Source organism: Podarcis vaucheri (genome assembly GCF_965113315.1).
Source record: "Podarcis vaucheri genome assembly, chromosome: 8".
NCBI lineage: Eukaryota > Metazoa > Chordata > Lepidosauria > Squamata > Lacertidae > Podarcis > Podarcis vaucheri.
This window is the reverse complement of record NC_138766.1, coordinates 74,146,770-74,166,506: the sequence shown is the minus strand read 5'-3', so window position 1 is coordinate 74,166,506 and position 19,737 is coordinate 74,146,770. Positions and strand designations below refer to the sequence as shown.

The 19,737-nt window shown below is 42.0% G+C and overlaps 1 protein-coding gene across 2 annotated transcripts in view; it reads left to right on the top strand.

Moving 5' to 3' along the window:
• RSPO2 (R-spondin 2) overlaps nucleotides 1-19,737 on the top strand; it is a 113,552-nt gene that overhangs the window by 72,375 nt on the left and 21,440 nt on the right. For both annotated transcript variants that reach the window (XM_082235931.1, XM_082235932.1), the window contains exons 4-5: nucleotides 4,706-4,849; nucleotides 7,497-7,685. In XM_082235931.1, coding sequence (XP_082092057.1) covers nucleotides 4,706-4,849; nucleotides 7,497-7,685 — 333 coding nt within the window. The remainder of the gene's footprint in view (nucleotides 1-4,705; nucleotides 4,850-7,496; nucleotides 7,686-19,737) is intronic.

The following is a 19,737-nucleotide window of genomic DNA, read 5'->3' as shown; positions in this document are numbered from 1 at the left end:
TTACAGAAAGCAGGGAGAGAATGAGGACAAAACTAGAATTAGTTGACTCTGCCAATCCATGACTCTGGCTCCAGTTATTGTTGGTTTCCCTATTTTCGGCCCCACCAGTCCCAAGGGGCACCAGCCACTACTGGACAATAGGCTTGTTCGCAGGTCACACTGAACACAAGCTGTCTTGTACGCATGTGCAAGCATTTGTGTGAACTTTTGTGTACACTTGTTGACTTGGAACAGTTCAGGTACACAGATTGTGCCAGCACTGAACATTTCACTGTACAGCTCAACGCCTTGTGTGCGCAGATTGGACTGCTGTTGACTATAACTTGAGAACACCCCTTCTGGGTCTGTTAAAGGCACAACGCTAACGTTCAGCACGACGCACAGGAGTCGGGAGATGGCCTCAGGCTAAAGTTTTGAGCCTATTAGAAAAACAATGACTCAGCAAAGGAAATAACTGCAGATTATGGCTCTGTACATTGGTGGAGTGTCCCGATCCAGGAATAACAACAAAATTAATCGTTATTGCTCCCCTGGCAGCAAAGAGAGGCAGAAGGAGAAAACCGACACTCTCGGCAGCACCCCTTACATATCTGTAGAATAGCAATTTATTATGCATTAATAAATGTACGTATGTAAGCAGAATAAGAGCTGCATGAACAGAGTGTTGAAAACCCTCTTTTTGGCATGGGATGGTTCCAGTTGTATCCTTTTGGGTCCAACTCACACCTCCACTAACAGAAGAGGAGAGGTAATTTTTGCCAACTTTATTTGCCTTGCATTCCTCCACATTTGTTCCAGAGAGTTGGAGGACCCTCTGGAGCAGTGATTCTCAACCTGTGGGTCCCCAGATGTTGCTGGACTACAACTCCCATCATCCCTAGCTAGCAAGGCCAGAGCATCAGGTGAAGGTCTTCATGGGAACTGCCATGCCATATTTGCTCTGCACTTGCAAGAAATAGCTCCTTCAGTGTGGCAACACCTGCTACACTTTGGAACTCCTTGCTCATTGATCTTAGGCACTTCACTGCACCATTTTCAGCGCCTACTAAAATATATATTTGGCTTAAGCAAGGCAACCCAGACATGGTAAATCTGACATGAACTTCAACATGCAATTTTATGTTATAACATATATTTTTAGAACTGTTGGTTTCATTTTGGAATTTGTAAAGGCAAACTTGTTTTTTAACATCTGATTTTAATCTGTAATTTTGATGTATGCAAACTGCTTAAAGGTTTTGCCTGATTTAAGAGGCATATAAATTCTCTTTAATAGAATAAAAAAAATGCAGAGAAAAAGGGAAAAAGTTGCCTCCCCTCACACGTTTCACTAACAAAGCGATATGCTGGCTCAGAAACCACTCTGGGTAGAAACAAAAAGCATTATAAACCAACTTTCATAAGAAATATTTGGCGGCGGTGAGCGAGTGACCGAAAAAGAGATATTGAGCTCAATGAAAATGTCAACACAGTGTGTGGCGGCTGTGAAAAAGGCAAATCTCATGCTAAGGGATAGTTGGGAAATAAACCTGCCAACATAGCAATGCTTCGATACAAATCTATGGTGCGACCACACTTGGAATGCAGTGTCAAATTCTGATGGCCACATCTGGGGAAAGTGCACTAAAATGTAACCAAAATAATCAGGAGGGTGGGACAAATCCCCTGTGAGGAAAAGCTACACTCTTTGAGGCTTTTTAGGTTGGGGGGAAAGCAACTAAGTGTAGACATAGTAGGAGTCTATAATCTTATGCATGGCATTGAAAAAATGGATGAAAATAAGGTTTTTTCTTCCTTCCTCATATTACCAGAATCCACAGCTGTCCAATACAGCTGAATAGGTGGGAGTGTCATTCAGGACAGATAATGAGCCTATTTCTTCACACAACCCACAGATAAATTATGAGTGCATTTAGACGTGAGAATTATTGCATTAGTTCCCATATTATAATTCTCATGCTTCTATCTGGCCTGTTGCATTATGGAACAGTGGATTTTGGATTGATTACACCACTACCCCATGCTACATTTTTAATGGTGGGGAAGAACCGTACGCCAGCGTACCACCCCAAATTTCAACAGCGTAAACCTCCCGCAGTTTTCTGAGTTAACAGGATTTCAAGTGCCGATGTTGGCCTAGCAAGCATATGTCATTTTAGGTTGGGAATTAATTGCTAATGTCATGAGGTTTAGATCGCGTCTGTGTATCGCGTGTTATACCATTTCCCCAACAAGATAACATTTTTTAAAAGCATGCTGTGACCATTCTAGATTTGTACACTGTGCCATGTCCATAAAACTCATGGGGCCTTAACAGCTTTTTGAAAACTGGAATTCATTGCAAACTGAAATATGTTGTGCAGACGTATTCTCATGTTTGTTAGTTAACTTGAGTGTGTATGTGCACACCTCCTCCTCTTTAGGCTTAAATCAAGTACCTACGTAAACAGGAGAAAGTCTCAATGAACTTGGTGGGACTTAAATTTCAGCTGGCATGTCTAGGATTTCAGTAATAATCTGTGGATCATTTTTTATGTAAGAGTCACAGGCCAATAAACCATGGGTTGTTGGCCAAAGAACAAACTGCATGCTCTTGCCTGTCCTGCCTGGTTTTGTCACTGAGATCATAATATTTTTTATAAACCTCTTATTAAGACGTGTATAAATATATGACATAAATTGTTATGTTTAAACCATAGTTTCCTGTTGCATCATAACAGGGCAACTATGGTTTAATCCCTGCATTCTAATGAGGATATGACACATATGATCCATAAGTGTGATGTTGCCTGTAGTGTTTTCTTTTCCCTTTATTTACCGTATTTTGCTTCGCCCCCGGCTCCCGGTGGCCGCGCAGAGCTGCGCTGATCCCGGGACTGCAGGCAGCTCTGCGCAACCCTCGGAGCCGGTCTCCCGAGGGTTGCGCAGAGCTTCCTGAAGCCTGGAGAGCGAGAGGGGTCTGTGCGCACCGACCCCTCTCGCTCTCCAGGCTTCAGCGAAAGCCTGCATTCGCCCCATAGGACGCACCCAGATTTCCCCTTCATTTTTGGAGGGGAAAAAGTGCGTCCTATAGGGCAAAAAATACGGTATATCCCTAAACCTAAGGCTAAATATATGCATGCAGTTCATGTTAATGGAAGTGAAATATAAGTAATCAAAGTCTAGCGTTCAGATTCACTTGTCTGCAGAACTTGCTGGACATAGAAGACCTGGTTTGGGTGCTTGCTATATGAAGAATAGCCAGCCTTTCTCAAAATGTGATGATAAACATTCCAGTGGCGTGGAATCTACCAAACATAAGAGAGTGGCTGCCAGAAAAGGCAAACACAAGAAATGTATCACAGACTGTCTAGCTATGATCTGTGGCCAAGAAACGGAAAGTTAAGGTTTCACATAAGGAAACACCATGTGTATTCTCTATTCAATTTAAAACAGGAAGGGGTTAAGGACAAAACTCCCCAAGACTGAGTCAAAGATACAGGTAACAACATGTAGCCTTTTCGTATAGCAGAGGCTCTAATATTTTAAATGGAAGATTTCCATCTATAAAGGGGGGGGTGATTCACTTGAATGAGACATCCACCCCCCCCCCCTGATTTGAATCAACAACTGATACTTGACCTTGTAGATGGTTGCATCTCTTGGATGTGAGGCAGCAATTATATAGTGATAGCTTTCCTTTCAGCATTTCTGCTGTGCTATACAGGACCACCCATTCACATCTCATCAGAATGCCAAGACCCATTTAATGTGCATATTTGAAAGCAAATTACTCATAGGCAGCAGAATTCAACACGCTCTCTCATGCTGCTAATTTTCACTAGCTAAAATCTTCTGTAAATCAATTAATGTTTGACTAGTTAATAATGTGGGACATGGGTGGCGCTGTGGGTTAAACCACAGAGCATAGGACTTGCTGATCAGAAGGTTGGCGGTTCAAATCCCCACGATGGGGTGAGCTCCCGTTGCTCGGTCCCTGCTCCTGCCAACCTAGCAGTTCAAAAGCACATCAAAGTGCAAGTAGATAAATCCCGCTCCGGCGGGAAGGTAAACGGCGTTTCCGTACGCTGCCCTGGTTCGCCAGAAGCAGCTTAGTCATGCTGGCCACATGACCCGGAAGCTGTATGCTGGCTCCCTCGGCCAATAAAGCGAGATGAGCACCGCAACCCCAGAGTCGGTCACGACTGGACCTAATGGTCAGGGATCCCTTTACCTAGTTAATAATGTAATTAATTAAATTTGTATGCTGCCCTTCACCCGTAGATCTCAGGGCAGTTCACAACACAATGGATGAGATAATACCCCCTTTTCACATTTGTTTTTTTGTGGGTTGGTGTGATGGGTCAAGAAGCAGGAGCTCACTGACATCTAATGTGCTGGTTACTTATACAATTTCAGAGCTTCCCACAAAACTCTGCTCAAGATACATATATATTTAAAAAGCCTAGAGGAAAACAACTACGCTGTTGCACTCAGGACCTATTTGTGGGCTTCCCAAGCACATCTGGTTGAGCTCTGTAAATACAGGGTGCTTGACCAAGTGGACCACTGGCCTGATCCAACAGAGCTTTTTTCTTAGGTTCTTAAGAATAAGCTCTGAACCCATTCTTCTTAAATGGTTGAGTCCTGCTATGTTCTTTGCTGCTGCATCGCTCAATGAATTTGCAAACCTGAAATAAATGAATTTGTTATTCCAACCTCTTAGGATGCAGAATAGAGAACTGTGATTCTTGCTTCAGTCGAGATTTTTGCACAAAGTGCAAGCCTGGGTTTTATCTCTACCGGGGTCGCTGCTTTGGAGAATGTCCTGACGGCTTTGCACCTTTAGAGGAGACCATGGAATGTGTGGGTGAGTGCTTATTGATCATCTCTTCTATATTACCTCTTTCTGATCCTCCCCACTGCTCTAGAATGGTTTCTGAAATTATTTTCCACTTTGCCTGATTAGGTTCTGCCACCCACTTGTATACAATCCAACTTTCTCTATTTACTAGTGACACTCCTGATGTACCGGTACCTGTTCCCGAGAAATCAGTGTTTCTGTTTTTTGGGATGACCTTTTAAAACCAAGAGCTCCCTTGTGCTCAGATCCTGTTTATGGGTTTCCCACAGGCTGGCCACTGTAAGAACAGGAAGCTGAACTAGATGGCCCATTGGCCTCATCCAGCTAGCTCTTCTTATATACATATATTCATGCCACCTAGTGAGCCATTTCTGGTTAACAGAACATAAAATTGTCATGAAATTCTACTCAATATTTATCCAGAGTAGATTCCAATGTATAGTTAGCAGAGTAAGAACTTAAGCACGTTGCAGGATTCACCCAAAAATAGACCAAAGGCAATTGTATTTCATCCAGCAGAACTTTACTGCTACCAAAGGCAAATGGGCATAATGGTCACAAATCAAGTACATTCAGGGTTGGCACTGTCCATAAGAAATCCAGTTGCAGCAGACTTAAACTTACAATAACTTCTAAGACTGAGCTTTAACACTATATACATAACACCACACCAGAAGGAAGATAGAAAGTGAAAGTGAAAGCCAGGCTCCTTCTGGCCTTACTTTTATAGTCTGCATGACCTTGACAGAAAAGAGAACCAGTTTAAACCAGCTGTACTCAGATTCTCTGAAGGAATAACCCAAACATCATGAACCTTCTACTTGTTTCCCTTACACAGAGAAGCTTCCAGGAGCTTCCAGAACCCTCTTGAATTCTCTACACATCAGATCAATACTTAATGCACTAAGAAATGCAAACTGGCAAAAACAAGCAGAGAAAAATACTGTCTGCTCTCAAAAAATGTATCCTTTCCTCTTTCCCCTCTACAGCATGTAGTTCCACTTCTTTCTCTTGCTCATTCCCCCTCCCAGCCACTACCAGCAGCAAATGATGGGAATTCTAAGGCAGTGATAATCGGAGTGTTAGAACAATAAAATTAATGTCCACATTTTCAACCATGAAACATTAGTGATTATGTGCTTGTCTCGTACTTGCCTTTTTGTTTCTGTTTGAACACTTAGAATAATGATCATGCTTATGGTCTAAACCTTTCTGGACATCGAGATAGGTTTACAAGTTCACACATTACCTCACTGCATAAAAACCTTGGCGAGTGTTTGGTACATAAGTTAGATGGAAACAGCTAATGTGCTATAATAACGTTAGAGCAATGCAATTCATCTTCTTACCGTTAATAAATCTAGAAATAATGGGTCCTAGGGAAATCTCTGTTTCTGAAACCTGATGGCTTTTCTCCAAGTAAGGATACTCTGAAGCACTCCTGTGTTGAGTCACTTTGATTTTTCTTTGCATCTTAATAAAAGGGAGAGCATAGGTTGCCGTGAAATGGTCTTTCTCATTTTTCTTTTTTTAAAACAACGCCTAATGTGGCTTGGTGACTCGTGTCTGCAAACCAGACTGAAACCTAATGCTAAAAAAGAACAAGTGAAAGACTTCTGTGCCCAGCCTAGTTTGTTAAGGCTGCTTGGAGTTGGTAGGGAACCCATCTTTCCATAGCTCTGGAAGGGAAATAGGGATCCTGTTACCACTCTGATAAGCCTTAACAAGCTACATCTCCCAGAATGCAATGGTGGAAGCCGTGACTACTTAAAGTATAATAATAATTTTATTATTTGTACCCCCCTCCCAGTCTGACAGGGTTTCCCCAGCCACTCTGGGCGGCTTACAGTATCATAGAGCTTTAAATGTATGATTGATATGAATGTTGCCTTGGTATAATCCATCTGGATGTCTTCTTACATTCCTGTGTTCTGATCTAAACCTATTGTTCAACCAGAAAAACAAGACAAACAGAGAAGAGACCTGAGGTTTCCACTATTTAAATTGGGGCAGTGAGCCTGTGGCTCTCCAGATGATGTTAGAATCCAACCACCATCAGTTAGTCCCAACTAGCAATGCCAATGATCAGGGATGATGGGAGTTATAACCAGGGCTTTTTTTTCAGCCAAAGCTCTCCAGAATTCAGTTCTGGCACCTTTCAGGTGGGCACCTTTGTCATTCTAAGAGAATGAGGGAAGTGTTCATGGTGAGTTCTAGCACCTCTTTTTCTAGAAAAATAGCACTGGTTATAACCCAGCAACAGTTCCCCAGATCTGATTTAAAATTGTTGGAACACCTCTCAAAAGCAACTGGAAGGAAAATGAAGATAACTGTAAGATCGGGAGAGAAGGAGGTGTGGAGAATTCATGGTAGACTAGAAATTGCCTTGCCTCCCCACTACACATTTCAGGGCTTGTTTGTGAACCAGCTCTTCGAGTTAGTGGGATTAAATAAGGCCAGCCTGTGGAAATTTCCTCTAATAAAGCCATCAGACACTGAACAGTAAAATCTGCCACTTATGAAGTTTTGAATTTCTTCATCCTCTCTGCCACCCCCACCCTCTGCTCCTCATTTTGGAGCAGCCATGTTATGTGCATCAGATGACAAGAAGATGTTAACTAGCGCTCTGTGTTGTGTATGTTGGTTTCCTCAGAAGGCTGTGAAGTGGGCCCTTGGAGTGAATGGGGGACGTGCAGCAGAAATAACAAGACCTGCGGATTTAAGTGGGGCTTGGAAACGCGGACGAGGCAAATTGTGAAAAAGCCAGCAAAAGACACAATACCATGCCCAACCATCGCAGAGTCCAGAAGATGTAAAATGGCCCTGAGGCACTGTCCGGGAGGTAAGCTTGCCAGATGCCAAAAAGTTTTTATGAGCTCTTTTCCTGACTCAAGCCGTGCTTGTTTAACTAAGATAGATAGAACACTGTCTCTTGTTTTTCAAAAACCCGGAGGAACCGTCCAACTTACACACCACCTCGTTCTGTTAGCACACAAGTATTGAAGCACAGCCTGTGACTCTCTGTGTGTGTGTATATATATAGAACATGTTTATGAGATCCTGGGGCATGCTGTATAGAATGTTGTTTTGCAGCAACATCAGGTAAGAGTCCGTTTTTAAACCTTGAGCAGTTCAAGATAGCTGACCTCTACATCAATTCTCCTAAAGAAACTCCATTTTCTTCAATACCAGGTAAGTATGTGAATAAGCAACCTCCCCCTGCCCCGGTGGCCCGCAGATGTTTGGGGCTACAATGTGGTCATGCTGGCTGGGACTGATGGGAGTTGGAGTCCAAAAACCTGAAGAGCAGTGGGTTGCAGTCATCATGAGCCCCATGATGCTGTTGGGATTGGTAGACTGTGACACAGGAGGAGGTAGAAACCCAAGGAGGCCTGAATGGCGGGAAACCTGGGTTGGAGGAGGGAGGAATCCCCACCACAACTTCAGCCACTTCAGGAGGGGGACTGCCAGTTCTCTGCACACCCCTGCTCTTCCTGCAAAGTGAAGGGCCTCAGTGAAGGCTCAGGAGGCCTGTGAGCAGTCAAGGAGGCAGAAGGCAGTGACTGAACAGGAGTCTGAAAAGTAGGGTGCAAGCTTGTTGCTGAGAACCAGGCGCTACCTTCACAGATTGGGAGCAGCCCATCCCATCCCATCCCATCCCTGTGGAGCATGCAGTTTCGATCCCAACATTCCCACAAGGTGAACAAGGCGAGTGAATGTGCCACAGCTGGACTTTGAAAGCTTGGCAGACAGGGTGGGGAAATTTGTTGGGACATCTTCATTGCTTCCACTGGTTCTGAACTTCCAACTTGAACTGAGATGTGGTTCCTGGGCCCTGTGTCTGTTGCTGAGCCTATACCACTTCTTGCCTGAATAAAGATCTTTTTTATTTCTTACAAGTGAGAGTCTTTGCTTGTGTGTTTTGGGGTGGGAGCCAGGACAGGGCACTGGATTGTGGCCTAAGAAGTTAGATCAAGCTTATTAATGTACAGGTGCAGTAGGGACAATGTGTTTCTACCGTCATAATACTGCCTGGTTCAAATGTGATTAGAGAGAGATTGTGCCTTTTTTGTTGTTCTCTTATGTGGGAAAAATGAAATTAATTACAGTTTGTCTGTTGGCGTGTTCACTTTAGCCTCCTGATATGGGACTGTGTCTGGTCAGTCTTGTTAAGTAGGGAGGAAATGTAGGAAGTAGTGAGGGAAGTCATATTCTGTGACTTGGATAGCTCTATTTTGCATAAAAATCTATTAAAAATGACCCCTTCCTAATGTTCTTAGTCTGTATACTCTCATCAACACGTGGGATAAATCTTACATTATGTAACCAAAGACAGTAGTAGATTGTGATGGATTAAACTGAGATCAGGAAGCGAGGACATTTTTGGTGGGGCAGGGTCAAGTGTGTGTGCCTTTGCCATATGCTTTCTATTTCTGTTTGCTTTGTTGACATTTCATTTTACTATTTTTGTGTTCTGCAACGATGGCCATAGAAGGATTTCAGTGACAGGTTTTTTTTCAGGATTTTCAGTGACAGTTTTATGCTTTTGCATCCATGCTTACTGTGTATCCACATACCCATGTGGCTTTATAAGAACGACCCCTTAGAGTACCTCTTTCTCTTTTATGAAGGAGAAAGACAGCTGCAAGGCCAAAAGAACTTCATGTTATCATTGGTTTTTTCCTGTGGTCATGTTGAGCGCAGCATCTTAAAAGATCGCACTAGAATGCAGTTGTCGATTATTAGATTTTCTGATGGGTCATTTTGAGAGGTCCACAGTAAAGATTACAATGCAAACCTTCTGCCTCTTCTCTTGGCTCTGGATTAGCTGTTTGGCCTTGCAAGAATTAATTTTGTTTGGTCCGCATCTGTAAGCGAATAATAATAATATTTTTAAAACTTGTGAGCCACTTTTCTATTCTTTGCTGAAGGTAATTCAAATAAACTTTCAGCAACAAATAGTTTGCACCTCCTGGACTAATTCAGGAATCCTTTGGATTTCACACTTTCTGAATGTTGCACTTCAATTTTCAGCTCAGAAAGAGTACAAAAGCCCGATCAGCTACAGGGCTTTGTTAAAGGTCTTTTTACCACCATATAAACCCCTGAACAACTTAAGACCAGGTTAATTGTATAGACATGGAAGATCAATGAGATCAGATTCTTGGGAAATTTTACTCATGGCACTGCACGCTACAGAGCAGTGACCCCCCAAATTTTCCGCCATTGCTCCTGCACTGTAAAATATCCTTCCCTGTGCCATGTAAAGCATCATGCATGAATTACATTGAACATCTTGTAGAGACATATCTTTTTTGCCCAGACTTTCTCTGAGCCTCCTAGATTGGATTCTGTCATCCTTGAAGTCTTGTTTTTATATTATGCACTCTTTTACTGTACTTTTATGTTGCATTTCTCTCTTTATTATAGTAGTATGTTGTTGTTGTTGCTGTTGTTGTTGTTGTTGTAGTAGTAGTAGTATTTGTGTATTTCTTAAAGATTTGTCAAATATTAAGTAGTTTAGCAATGCTTCTAAATAAATAAAATGCATAAGAAAACATGTATCTTAGGGTATAATAAATAAAGAAGTGGATGCAATGAGACAAAATATGTATTTAAATAAGTACAAATGCTGAAGTGAATGAACCCATGCAAAAACTGAAATGGCCTAGAAACGGAATGAGTGTCCATCCCTGTGCTATAAGACCATATTATTCTAATGGCAATTATGCCAAATATATTCATGACTCCCAAAGGATGGAAACAGAAGGGCAGATGGGATAAATATTCACAGCAAGTTTTCCTGAGCCTGAAGACAGGGGAGGCCAGTGATGAGTTTACAAGGAGAAATGAATGCTATTTGGGACAGTGACTTGGAGCTCTCTGGAAGGTGGGGAGGACACCACGAATTGCCTCAAATTTTGGAGCGCTCTTCTAAATATCCACCACAGTTGCAGCATGACAGTCGTAGCAGCAGTAAAACCAAAGTTAATGCCCTGGAACTCTGGAATGAAAGAAAAACTTTCACTAATTTCATAAACAGAAGACACAGCAGAACTGCCAGCTAAGAAACGAAATCCATCAGATTAATTTGTTTTAAGTGCAACTTTAGAATGAGAAGCAAAGTTTTGGGGGACCTTGGAGGCAGACAAGTGGTAGGATGTCCTGTTCTTTTTCTTCTCGATCTCAGTTTTTACGAAGTGAGGCAAACGGTGCTCCTGATCTTTCACTGCTACTGTTTAATGCTAGCATCAATAACGAATGAAACACTGGGTATTCATTATCCACTCAGGATGAGGACATCTAGTCTTGTTTGTATATCACACCAGGGGAGATTAATGATCTGAGCCAGAAACCAGCATGTGACAGTTCTTGAGTATAGTAGCCGCTCAAGCTGAAGAGATAAGGATGATACATGGCAGTCAGTTGGAAGGGTATCTTGCTTACAAAACTTTTCGAGTACCTGACATATCTAAGCATAGCATTTAACCTCCTGATTCCGACATCATGCAGCACTCCAGCTTCGTGCTCCTCTTACAGTGCCTTCATTTGTATGAATGTTGGCATTTTATATTGTTTTACTTTTATTGCATGCGGCTGGCCTTTACCTCTCAGTAGTTGGAATGTTCGTAGATGTTCTGTGACATCACTGCAGCTCAGCTTGAAGGAAGTGTGCAGCCAGCTTTTAGCCTGGAGCTATTCCTCACAATTGTTATAATGGGACTGCAGTTGAAGCAGATGGGATTGCATAAATATAGAGAAATGAGAAAAGTTCTAGTCCTCTGAGCAGGTCTTTTGATACGGTGGTTCATTAATGTGTCTTTTCCTTTCCATCTTTGGGGTCTTATGCCAAAAATAAAATAAAATAACAGAGTAAAGCAAATACGAACCTAATGCATAAAATTAAAATACTACTGCAGGAAGAACAGGATACATTTTAAAATGTTATCACTTTCTCAGTCATCAAATAGCTTAGGGGAACTATTAAATGTTGTTGATTAAAAAAAGAAAAGAAAAGAAAAGTGGGTATTACCTAAATGCTTTTTCAACTACTCCAAGTCGTTCCAAACTGATGGGTTTTGGATATCATCCAGAATCGGATTTTCCTTGGGAAGAAAACACTTTAACAGGATTAATAGCATGGGCTTGTTAATATCTTTGCTCTTGCTGTTACGAGAAATCTCGGCTTTTTTAGGTTTAAGGCTAGCTCAAAACTCTGGTTGCTTTGCCAACAGATGGTTCTGTGTGACCTGGAGTGGAGCCTTCCATTTTTCAGGTGAAAGAATCAACTTGAACATGCTGGTGAGATAACTTAAGAACAGCCATCTGTTTTGGGGTAACTCCATTCCTCACAGTGCCCAGTTTATGTAATTCTTCTGTCTTCAAAGCTTTTTGTGTTCTAAGTATTGGGAAGGTCCCAAGTATTGGGGTGTGTTCACAGGGTGGACTGGGCCTCTCACCTTCATATATTTATTACTGAAGTCTGTTTGTTTTATCTGTCTTGGTGCTCAGCCTTGAGAGTTATAAAGATAGGTCAACAAAGCAAAACAAACTCAACAATCTAAAGAACTAGTCAAGAACAAATAAAATTAACCAGCTTAAGAAAAGACCACTCAGAAAAGATGTGTCTTGAATCACCTGCAGAAGACCAATAAAAGGGATGATTTTAAGAAGGGAATTTATTCTTCAGCCTCGGGACAATTGATGTGAAAGTCCTTCTCTTTGTCATGTCATTCCTTTTGCATGGAAGTTAGGGTTGCCATACAGTGGTACCTTGGGTTAAGTACTTAATTCGTTCCAGAGGTCTGTTCTTAACCTGAAACTGTTCTTAACCTGAAGTACCACTTTAGCGAATGGGGCCTCCCGCTGCTGCCGTGCCGCCGGAGCACGATTTCTGTTCTCATCCTGAAGCAAAGTTCTTAACCCGAGGTACTATTTCTGGGTTAGCGGAGTCTGTAACCTGATGCGTATGTAACCTGAAGTGTATGTAACCCAAGATACCACTGTATTTCAAAAAGTGAGAATCCAGAAACAAAAGTTTTTGAGCTGTTTTTAAGGGAAATTGCCAAAAATGACACTGCCGACATGGGTTGCCGTATATCCAGATTTTCCCGGACGTTTAGCCAACTTCTGCCTGGACATGGCTTCTGACTGCAGTATTCCAGGTATGTCCGGCAAATTCTGGACATATGGCAACTCTAATGGAAGTGGAGCTTGGAGCAGGTTCTGAGAGGAAAACTTGATGCTGACATCCAGGAATTGTAAAAAGATGCAGGCCTGATTTGGGCATCTAGGAAAACAGTCTACACAGTGCTCCACATAGTGTGGTGTATTCTGAACATGTTCAGCTGAACATGCAATGATTTCCCCTCCAAACCTTTTGCTCAGAGCAAAGAAGTCTGAGGCGCAGCCAGCAGGGACAGAGATGTTGTGGGGTGCTCTTCGCTCTATATGTCTAAGAACACATTGGAGACAAATGGATGAAGAGACCTGAGATATATGGGAGCCAGGGACTGAAGGGAATTATTATTAAACACCAGAAACTTGACATGAACCTTGAAACGTATTGGTTGCCATTGCAGCCGAAACAAGATGGCTGGGTAGGATCAGGCCAGATGTTACACACAGGTCAGTAGCGGTTGTGTAACAACAAAGCAATGGCTATTGTTCTGCTGCCTTCCTCAAAGCAGGATTCCTTTTGAACTGAAGAGCTGTATGTGTGAATTGGTTTAAGTATGTTAGTTCTGTGCCCACATTAAGCAGAATACACAGAGGTCCTCAATAAGGATGTAATTCACCCTTCTCCACCCTCTCAGGTGAAAAGCACATTAGTTTTTGGCTGAAGCAGCGCAGGTGCAGTAATGAAGGGGAAAGCACTGGAAAGTTTTAGAATCCAGATTATTTTTACAGGGTTGTAAACTCTGCAGGGAACCTCTGTGAGGATACCTGCCTCTTTGCGAAAGCAATGCGACCAAGCTGGCTCACTCCTCTCTTGTGTTTACTTTAAGTTGCATTACAAATGCCTGGGAAGAGCTAATGTTGCAATCTCTCACACGTTTTCTTTCTTTTCAATTAGTTCAGCAATCCAGTTTTCCTAATTTCTCAATCTTGGTTTGAGCTGCATTTGCTGCTTTCTAATCTCCCATTGTTGTAAAGACAATACACCCACCTCCCATTTTGTTTTATAATCAGCAACCCTCAAGGCTGGGCACGTTTGAGTATCACAGAAAGGGGCAGCAGACAATAGACCGCGTGTGTGCTAATTTCACAGCTATTTTGATCTTATCTAGTTGCGTTGTCCTCTAATCCAATCAAAACTTATTTATGACATTCACATTGGGGATCCTGTTTCATGTTAGCTGGCAACAGCTGATGAGTACTTTCAGAGAGCTGAAGGTATGATAAACCTCCATTGTTGAGTTGTGGTATCAGAAGTTTTGAAAGACCGTCCCTTGCGTCCCTCAAAAATGGGCAGGGAATTTCAGCCCTCACCCCAACTCATACAAATCTTCCTTTGCCCATCCTAATTCCCACCTAAAGTCTCATCAGCATTGAACGAGGTTAGCTACTGAGTTCACAGCAGTTTGGCAATCAGAGTACAGAATTTGTTGTCCTTGCATGACCGCAGAATCCCACTAATTCCATGAGCACATTCAACTCCTATGGCCCCGAGTAAATGTGTGCCCAGTTTCAGAAATGAAGACATGCACACCCTTCATAAAAACCTGTATTTTGACCTGCCCTCAGACTCTGTAAATAGTCCCTGCCAGGCTTAAGGTAAGACTTTTCGAGAAGGGCTCGAAGAGAGTGTGTTTGTGCCAAAAAAAGGACTAGCCGGTTCCATAATTATATGGGCATAATCACAGGACAAATACAGAGCTGGTCTCAGATGACTAGTGGACAGAATTGCCCACCTTAATCAGCCCATATGCTAACAAGAGCTGGTTCTGTCCCTCCGAACTGAAGAGCCACACATCATGTTTAACCACTTGAACAAGGAGGGATTCTGTTACTAATAGATGCTCATCTCTTTCCCCATATAGCAGCTTTCCCCCAACCTAGTTTTTCTCCAGATGTTGTTTGTTGGGCTGCAACTCCACAGTTATCCCTGGCCATTGGCCATGCTGCCTGGTGCTGATGGGATTTGTAGTCCAGCAATATTTTCAGGGCCAAAGGTTCCCTAGCCCTGCTCTACTGAATGCAAAGGATGCTGTCTACTTTATTTGGAAAATCTAGAGGAAATTATCAAATTAGTCAGTGGAAAAGCTAGCATATAATGTTATGTGCAATGGCATTATAAGGTAAATTTAAAGCATGGTACAGTGGTACCTCGGGTTAAGTATTTAATTCATTCTGGAGGTCGGTTCTTAACCTGAAATTGTTCTTAACCTGAAGCACCACTTTAGCTAATGGGGCCTCCTGCTGCCGCCGCGCCGCCAGAGCACGATTTCTGTTCTCATCCTGAAGCAAAGTTCTTAACCTGGAGTACTATTTCTGGGTTTGCGGAATCTGTAACCTGAAGCGTATGTAACCCAAGGTACCACTTTATATAGAGTTTTCCTATAGGACTTCTCTCAGACTTTTTTTTTTTTTTTTTTGCTTGACAACTATGCGAAAGTAAACATGTTCTTATAAGGAAAAACCAAGCATAGCTAATAGTTAGATCATATCTTCTGTATGAGGATGGGAGGGACTAAGATTTTACGGTGCAACAATCCCTGCCCCATCTCTCCTCGCTTGCAATCCCCCATTAATTGGATAATCTATCCTAAGTCTATGTAAGCAGAGATCAGGTAATGACTGCTGCATGAATGAATTCTCAATAATGGATCCACGTTAATTAATCAATTTCATGGCACATCATGCAGAAGAAGAAAAGCTCTTTAGCATCTTAATAAGATACACAACCTCTTCAAGCAAGCACTTGTAGCCTTTCTCCGCCCCCTGGTTGGTTGGCTGAAAGAACTGTTGACTGGGACAGTTGACTTAAAAAAATGTCACACTTATTCAGAAGACACAGTCTTTCTTTGAATGGCTGGTATTCCTAACCCACGTGTTTCTGAGAAGTCCTGTTTGAAGATCCATTTTTAATACACACAAGGGAATCTAACCCCAAATCAACACAGACTGTGGAAACTTCACATTGGACTTCAAGCATCTGGCATTGTGTGCCTCCCCATTCTTCCTCCAGACTCTGGGTCCTTCGTTTCCAAGTGAGATGCAAAAGCTGCTCTCATCAGAAAAGAGATTTGGGGAGCCATGTCATCAGCTGATGTTGGTCCACTGTGCTTCATTAAGTGCAGGGTCAACGTAGCTGTCTACCAGGAGATTTTGGAGCACTTCATGCTTCCTTCTGCAAACGAGCTTTATGGGGATGCTGATTTCATTTTCCAGCAGGACTTTGTCACCTGCCCACAGTGCCAAAAGTACCAAAACCTGGTTCAATGCCCATGGGATTACTGTGCTTGATTGGCCAGCAAACTTGCCTGACCTGAACCCCATAGAGAATCTATGGGGCATTGCCAAGAGAAAGATGAGAGACATGAGACCGAGCAATGTAGAAGAGCTGAAGGCTGCTATTGAAGCTTCCTGGTCTTCTATAACACCTCAGCAGTTCCACAAGCTGATAGCATCCATGCCACGCCGCATTGAGGCAGTAATTGATGCAAAAGGGGCCCAAACCAAGTACTGAGTACATGTGCATGCTTCTACTTCTCAGAGGTCCAATATTGCTCTATTTGCAGTCCTTGTTTTGCTGATTTCATTTAATATTCTAATTTTCTGAGATTGTTAATTTGGGGTTTTCATCAGCTCTAAACCATAAACATCACAATTGTAACAAATAAAGGCTTGACATATCTCACTTTGCCTGTCATGAGTCTATCTCATATATTAGTTTCACCTTTTAAGTTGAATTACTGAAATAAATGAACTTTTCCACAATATTCTAATTTTTTGAGTTTCACCTGTACGAAGCAAGCAGCTGTAACATGTAACTTGCTTAAGCCTAAATTTGGGGATTGGACAACGGGTGCACAACCTGCCCTCGTTCTGTTTGATTCTCACATGGTTCATATCCCACCCCCACCCCTAACCTTCCCACAATATACACAAGAAATTGGACAAGTTTCTTTAGGTTGGACTGCACAGATTCCCTTGACTAGACAGATTCCCTTGTGTGTTGTCTTTTAGAAGCCCCTCAAAGTATCGTGTGATCTGTGGGTTCCTTCTGGAATTATCTGTTTTTAATGATTTTTAAAGAAAAATCCTTGCAAATGACCAGAGCACGAGTTAGAGCCGTCTCTGGGCAATTATGCAGTTGACGAATATTTAAAAATTCTGAATGGCAGCCAGATACTAATCCATATTGAAGTATTTATTCTTAACACGGTTGTACTTGATCCGGTGTGTGTGTGAGCACGCAAAGAAACGAGCCCATCAATAGATACTTTTTTATTGCATGTGACGTTGCTTAAGTTGTCAAATTAGCTTCATCTTTTCACCTTGCACTATTGGTAAGCTCTTCAAAAGGAGCACAGTGTGCACTGCTGTTCCTTGCTTGGACCAGGAATGCTGACTGTTAGCGTCTCCATCTGTAACATGCACTTAGGAATTACATCCGTTCTGGAGAAATTAATTTTTTCAAGCAAAAGCTGCCAAGAGTCGTGTTCACCTTTAAACACTATTTCACTAGTTTATCAGATGGCGGCCCATTTGTGACACCCTTCAGACGTTCAGACCTCTGAGGTGCTGTCATACTGGCTAGGGCTGTCTAGAACTCTTAGCTTGGAGGCTTCCTCCTGATGTGGAAATAACAGGGTGGAATTGTCCATGTGAAATACACAGCCACACAAGCATCCCACACCTGCCAGTGTAGGCATATTTTATGCTAGAGAAGGAAATAAATAACTATCAGAGAATAATGAAGTGGGTCTTTATAACAGCTTTAGTTTAATAGCAGTCTGTGTGCAAAAACCGCTGAATTTGTTGTCCTGCAAATACGTTCTCATATTTTTTTTAGTTTTAATAATATGAGATTCTAGTCCTCATGAATGCAGCCTATAGGCTTTAAAGGTATTGGGTGATGCCTGATGAAACCTTATTTTCAGGAGTTAGCAAATGTGGCTTCTTTCCAATGTATGGCTTATTGTCCTCCTTCATCACTGACAGAAGCGGAATAGTGTATTATTATTGTTATCATTACCCATCCCTCACTCTAAGGTCTCAGGGCAGTTAAAACACAATATTAAAAACATTTTAAAACAACTGAAAATAGTATATGCAAATGAGCAAAATGTGCATATTTTAAATTAGGCTATTTAACTCTTGGGTTCTGGATTTGTGCAAATTTCTGATGTGTTTATGTTTTTTTGAGTAGAGTATATGGCATGCGACCTAGCAAGTTTTGTTTATTCTTTTACACTGGCTAGATGTTGTTTGAAATGACAGTGACATGTAGCTCCTACATTTCACTGATTTACTGGAATTTCAGAAAGTTCTTCCCACTTCTAAACTTTTTTCTTTAAAAAGTGCCTGAATTTTGTTGTTTCTGATAATTCAAACCTCAGCTGCATTCCAAGCAAAATAACTTGGGGGAAGAAGCAATATGCTGTTTTCTTGATAACTTAGTGTGACTTATTGAGCGATGTGTGTATAAGATGGAATTTCTGAGCACCTCATATGGAGTCAGACTCGGCTGGGCAGCAGACAAGTGTAGAGGTATCTAGTTGCAGGGTTTTGGCCAGAGCAACCGTAGGGTGCTAATGGAAGCAGTTGCTTTATGGGGTGTCAGATTTATTGTGAACTTTGTTTGAAGAAGTTCAAGCAAGGGGCATGGGCTTCCAGACACCCATGTTGGAGGAATTTTGGCAAATAGATTCGCGGCAGTTAATATTTCCATGCAGATGGATTGCTGTCTGACCACATTTGTGATTGACATCATCCCTGAAAACAAAACAAAAAAAGCAACCACAGTTCATCCAAATGATGGGCAACTTTAAAAAGAAAAGGGGGGGAGAGAGAATATAGCAAAAAGACTAGGAAAGTATTTGCTTTTTACAGCGTTTGTAACAGCGTTTGTTTTTCAAAAGTAAGGGAAGAATGTAAATTTAATTAATTAATAATGCCTGCCAGTGAACTCTGACAAGTGTGACTTGGATTGTAGAGATTTGGGCTAGATCACCGTTTGGGTGTCTTACAGTTCAATGATTCTACAATCAAGGCTAGTTTGTTCAGCACTAAGACTTTGCTTAAATCTCACCTGGAGCAGAAATATGTCTTTGCATTTTTCAAAAAAAAAAAATTGAACTCTTCTCTGAATCTAAGATCACACACAATGATATCAAACCAATTCAGTGAAGCTCAGGACCATAAAAGCAAAAAAACAGATATTCAGCAGCAGATACTTATTCAGCTATTTTTAAAGCACCACCAGCAGCTGGAGACCGAAGTCTGGGGAAACCTTGAGATAAATGTTAGATTGTCCCAAAACACAATGGCTCCGGTCGAGCTCTGGGTGCGTGGAACAAAGCTGTAACGTGAATAGTGGCATCAGCAGAGAGTATCTGCCTCCAACTGTTCCGACAGTGTCTTAAGGTTCAAGGAGCACCAACCTTGCTGAAACTAAGTGGATCTGGATCTTGCACCAGGAAACCCAGTGTTGAGTCCCATCATGGAAAGAGAAGTCATGAGACATGCAGGTATAGGGCGGTATACAAATTTAATAAATAATAATAATAATGTGACTGTCATTAATGGGGCAGCCGGAGCAATGCAGTGTCGGTGAGAACCACCTGCTCTCTCATTCTTGCCTCTTCCTTAGTTGGGACGAACGCAACACAATTATGGGGGAAGCACACAGCTTGCTGCCCGTACTTGGCATATATACAGTTTTG